General features: G+C 46.9%; 1 protein-coding gene across 1 annotated transcript in view; it reads right to left on the reverse strand.

The window, feature by feature from the left end:
* Positions 1-3,925, reverse strand: part of LOC123074256 (subtilisin-like protease SBT3.9) — a 7,300-nt gene extending 3,375 nt beyond the window's left edge. Inside the window, exons 1-9 of the mRNA XM_044497147.1 lie at positions 3,840-3,925; positions 3,660-3,751; positions 3,491-3,588; positions 2,486-3,105; positions 1,993-2,060; positions 1,646-1,903; positions 1,442-1,559; positions 1,157-1,328; positions 648-1,076 (exon numbers count right to left, since the gene is read on the reverse strand). Coding sequence (XP_044353082.1) covers positions 648-1,076; positions 1,157-1,328; positions 1,442-1,559; positions 1,646-1,903; positions 1,993-2,060; positions 2,486-3,105; positions 3,491-3,588; positions 3,660-3,751; positions 3,840-3,920 — 1,936 coding nt within the window. The 5' untranslated portion in view covers positions 3,921-3,925. The remainder of the gene's footprint in view (positions 1-647; positions 1,077-1,156; positions 1,329-1,441; positions 1,560-1,645; positions 1,904-1,992; positions 2,061-2,485; positions 3,106-3,490; positions 3,589-3,659; positions 3,752-3,839) is intronic.
* Between the last annotated feature and the right edge of the window lie 1,618 nt (positions 3,926-5,543).

Here is a 5,543-nt window from a genome sequence, read left to right on the forward strand (position 1 = left end):
GCCTTTGCATTCTATCACTTGCGGACCTACTAGCCTTCTTATGCCTCTTTTATGTGTTGTGTCGTATATTTTTTTGTTACAAAGCCATGTCACATTCCAGACGATGATTGTCCAGTGTTGTTGAAATATATTGCCCATCTCTCTTCATCAGTTCGGACTTTCGGATGAGTTGGCTGGAGCATTATTTCAATATGTGTAACTGTATTGCGATTCACGTCGTTCTCGTTGCTTTTTTTCATAGATAAAATTTCTTATGACACAAAGGGATTGGCGGAATACTCTACTATCCAAGGGGAGACGTGCAAGTACATATTTTTATTAAAAAATTCCTGAAGTATGTGCTCCCTACACGTGGCGCCATCATACAATGTTTCACCAGTATATGGACATATAAAAGGATCAATACATCTCAGTAATCATGGAGGACTACCATGTTTATTTCATACTATTGTAAGAAATGATTGTTAGTGCTTCCTACATTTTTCGATGCCAAGTACATGAGTGCATGAACAATCACACGCTATTGAGTTGATGTATTTAAGATGTATCTGCAACAAAGTCTTGTATCACAGTCCTTACTGCGACGGGAATCCTAACCGAGTGCGTATTTCCATCTGACCATGTCAAGCTCCCAAAGGTAAACCCACCTTGCACTCTCCGCTTTGTAGTGAACGACACTCTGAATGTCATGCTTGTGCTACTTCCTTTGACGAATGTGATCACAGATGGCTCCACGGACATGACCACCCTTGCTGGAGCTTCAAGTACCGCATGATAAGTCGTTCTGACCGCCCCCACATTTGTGACAGTGCGCTGAACCGTGACATGGTCTTTGAGGTCTGGAATAGCGATCGACGGGAGATTGAGATTGAGTTGGTAGGACTCGCAACCATGGGACGATCCAAGGGTGCAATTAAAAAACTTGTTGTACTCTCTTGCATCCACATCGTAAACCAAGCCAGGGTTAGCGGCTCTGTCAGGATCCATGTGGCCACCACCGAAGTCGAAGGGATCAGCTACCTTCCTCGGCACCGACTCTGCTTCGATTGGCACGCCGAATTGATCGGTCACTGACGCTGGGATCATTACCAGGAAACAAGTTAGTCGTATAAGATAAAATAGTCAAAAGAACTTTTCATCTACACATTGTACATACCCGTGGTGACGATTGCAAACTTGATCATAGCAGGCGACCAGTCAGGGTGAACCGACTTAAGAAGCGCGGTCACTGCGGAGACATGTGGGCATGCCATGGATGTACCATCCATTAACGCATAGAAGCCGCGCACAGCTGCCAAGATGCCGACGCCTGGTGCAGTTATGTCGGGCTGTTCAAACATCCATGGAGATACAATTCTTAATTCCCGAGAGAATAGAAGCTTAAAAGCACCGCAAGTACAACTATCTTTTCTGTGAGATATGAATTTCACATATGGAGTACCTTGAGTATGCCTGGGAATAGAGGACTCGGGCCTCTGGACGAGAATGAAGCAACCCTTGGCGACAACACCCCGTCTCCGACAACGGTCATGCCAGGTGACACCTTCACGATTGGACTCCTATCATGACAGACGACGTGCACAAATTAGTTTCGGGAGAAAGAAAACATATCCCCCCTCTTTCAGGCAACGCGACATGTTCTTACTCTGTGATCGCCAAGTATGATTCAATTCTCTGTGCAATTTCGTAGTCTACTACAATACAGGGCATGCCGCCCTTGCATATCAGCAGGAGGTTCGTGGTGTACTGCGCAAAGATGAGGCCCTTGGCTCCGGCACCCACAGTACGGTTGATGGTGAGGGACAGCTCTACTCGAGGCAGCACGCTGGGCGCCAGCCTTGGTGCGTAGCACAGGACGATCTTGCCGGTCACGTTGTTTGACGCTAACCACTCCGCCGTGCAGCTGCGCAAAAGTTTTAAATTGAATATGGTTTGATAAATTGTGGAACTAATAACAATCTAACTTGTGGACCGAGTGCGTTATGCCGCTACCTTCCCGCGTGAACAAGCTCCTTGAAGTCGTCGCTGTTCAGAGTTGAGTTGTAGTAAAGAGATTGTCCCTGTGTTTAAGAAGAAAGGCAAATCAGAGAGTATGTTTTTCTTTTTCAGGAAAGGTAAACGATAACCTATACGACTATGTTTCAGCGCACGCTAGTTCAACACCTGACGTATCATGTTAGACTATGTAAAACATAAATGATTTCCCGCCAAAAAAGGAGTAAAACTAGACGATTATGGTCAGTCAACTGTGTGTTATGTCAACCAAAAAAGTAAAAAAAAATTGTTATTTAATCTGTACCTAGCATATGCAATGATGTAATCTTTATCGACTTTTCTCTAGCTGGGATGTTTCTATCCTTTGAGAGTGGACGTTTTCTTTTTGAATAGACATATATTTGGTAATGCATTTTCCCTATATTTTTTAACAAAATAGAAATATAAGAACATGTAACTACTTGCAAATCCATCATTTGTATGTACGTACCACAAGCTTTTCTTTGTTTCCGAGAGATATGAGGGTTGGGAAGGCCCGGTCCATCGTGCTAGCTGCCACTGTCGTCACCCATGGCATGACATTCGTCACCGTTTGTGGTGCCGGACCATCATTCCCGGCAGAGAAGACAACTGAGATCCCTCTCAAGACTGCATGAAGTGTCCCGGGGAACTCGTGACGGGCACCCCGTCCCAATGAGAGCGACAGGACATCCACGCCATCTTGTATGGCATCGTCAATGGCTGCAAGGATGTCCGTGTCACTGGCTGCCGTGTTTGGGCCCCATAACACCTTGTAAATTGCTAGCCGTGCACGTGGTGCCCCGCCACGTGCCGTGCCGGTGGCTAGGCCGCCATAGCTCACACCCTGCACTTCTCCTCCGGCAATAGTCGAGGCAACATGGGTGCCATGGCCGTTGAAATCCCGAGGCGACATGTACTCGCCCTTGAGGTCCATGGCGTCAATTCCCTCAGAGTACCACCATGCGCCGATGATCTTTCTATTGCAACTCGTTGCATTGAATGCTGTTTCGGTCTGACATATGCCTTTCCACCGTGCCGGCACAAAGCTGTACCCGTTGTCGTCAAAGCTTCGTGATTCAGGCCATATGCCTGCAACAAAAACATGCACGTTGTCAACCGATGTCCATTTCCAATGCCTGGCTTGGGTTTCAACAACTTCTGGATTTGAACTAGAACTTTGATCACAAACCTGAATCGATCACCCGGCCCCGATGATGATATCTTCACCGTAATTTGCTTTTCGGAGGAGGTCAGTTTGTTGTGGTGATTTGTTGTGTCCAAGGCCAGGAAGTCCCAGCTCCGAGTTGTGTGCGCCTTGTGGTAAGTGTTAGGTTTTACACTTATGACTTCAAGAGATTCTACATTTGCAGCATCCAATGTGAATTAGTTTTCTATCAATCGTGCCAACAACATATGAAGACACGCCGTAAAATAAAATAAAATAAAATGAAGACAATAAATGTTTATCACTTACTTGCCAACGTCCTAGCTTGGGTTTCGGTAAGCATTGCCGCGAACCCAGAGAATTCGTGCTTGTAACTGTAAACTATCGACTTCAGGGATTCATCCTCGCTGTTGCAGACAAGACATAATGTTAGCATGGTACTAATATGTAGTAACATGGATTACTAGCTAGCCAGTACCTCCCATGTACGGAGGTTAGTATATCATGGTGCGTAGCGGTGACAACAGATGGATCTTCATGTTTCTTCTCCCCCATGTACACTATGTAGAGCTGAAATTAATATGCCAAAAAGGCCAAAAGACAATTTTAGAACAAGCCCAAGTTAAAGTGTTGCGAACAAGGAGGAACCATAACTTACTTTGCTCGACGCATTTGCCGAAAGAGGCAGCAGTGTGACCAGTAGCAGAGCACAATAAGAGAAAGCTATCCTCGAACCCATGTCTGATCTCCAGAAGAGTGTTATGCTCTTCTCTGCTGTGGCGTGTATGTATATATAGCATAGGAGCCAGGTGCTATCCATGGGGTCCAAGAAGAAAGAACAGTTCAAAAGAACATTGCGTGTTTCTAGGTGACACACGTGATCGAGGAAAAAAATAGGACTAGACGACCGTGTCGTATCTACCACCATTAAACAACTTGAAACTGACCGGGTTTATATATATATTCAACATTCTGGTATAGTCTTAATGACATGAGGTCGACCTCCAAACAACAAGCTTCGTTTAATCAGTGGGCAAACCATGGGGGTGCAAGAACCGTTCAAGCAAGGATATGCTTGTGTTGGCGCCGCCTCCTCGCAGCGCCGCGTCGTCTTCCTCCCTCTCGTTGCATCTCACAACTCTCCTGAGGTTTCTCTCTTCTCTTCTCTCACAAACACACACATGATGATGAATTTTACACACACACGCATATACATCAAGGAAGAACACACATGTGCGCGCGGGACGTGCGAGACGCACTGATGCGGTCGGGCTTGTCGGACGCGTCGGATGCGCGCGGGACGTGCGGGACGCAGCAGAAGTGTGACGAGTGTGCGTGTGTACGCATGTATGTGTCGCGATGGTGTGTGTACACCCGAGTCCACCATGTAGGGCTGCGACCGTTGATGATCTGTTGGAAGTCCAGGCGCAGCAGGCGCGTATGAGCGCGTCGTGCGAGCCGGCCAGGGCGTACTGATCGGGCGGGCTGGTGAGAGTGGAGGCGCGGTGTTGCGTGCATGCCGCTTAGTGGTTAGTGCATGCTAGGTCATTAGTTAGTGAGTGCGTGCGTGCGTGGTTAGCGGCCGGATGCATGTGACGTTTGGGCGTGCGTCTGTGCGCTGGGCTATATAAGCCAATGTACTGCGTCTTTTTCATTGTGCTAAAAGAAAAAATAGCGTTTGAGCGCCGGGGCGTTGAAGCGCTGGGGCGTTGGTCGTCAGAAAAAAATGCTTCGTCTACCTCTAGTCCGGCGTGAGAGAGAGCCAACAGTTTGCATTGTTAGCGTTAGGTGGTACACGTACGTGAGAAAGAAAGAGTACACCATGGTCCGGATAGGAAGCACCGTGCTCATCGGGCATCCAGGCCGCGTCCATGTCATGACACCAGCGCTTTGCTGGGTCTTTCAAAAAAAAAAAACTTTAGTAAAGTTGATAAAGGTGAAGGCAACTTAGAAACAAAAATTCGACCCATTGAAGTATTCCACGCGTAAAGATTGGTTTGGCCGGTTCGTTTCTCAAATAGCTAAATTCCTTTTTTTCAAGAACCTCTTCGAGAGAGCAGGGGTTCCTGCAATTTCTATAAAAATAATAGAAACGGTTCAGTTTACATGTAAAACTACACCCAAAAACCTACACAAACGATGCAATTTATAAGAAAAAATTAACCCAAAAACCTACCGGAGCTCGAGGATCATATAAAAACAATTCCTAGGTTCTGTTGGGGAGTTGAACGGAGTAAAGGCATTTTCGACGGTAACCCGTAAATTTCCTCTCGCATCCGTCCGCGAACAGGGGGAACCAGTCCGCGAACGGATGCGGGAGGTTACCATCCAACGCTGTCCGCATACATCCGGTCTTCCGGCC

The sequence above is a fragment of the Triticum aestivum genome, chromosome 3D, assembly GCF_018294505.1.
Source record: "Triticum aestivum cultivar Chinese Spring chromosome 3D, IWGSC CS RefSeq v2.1, whole genome shotgun sequence".
Classification (NCBI taxonomy): Eukaryota; Viridiplantae; Streptophyta; class Magnoliopsida; order Poales; family Poaceae; genus Triticum; species Triticum aestivum.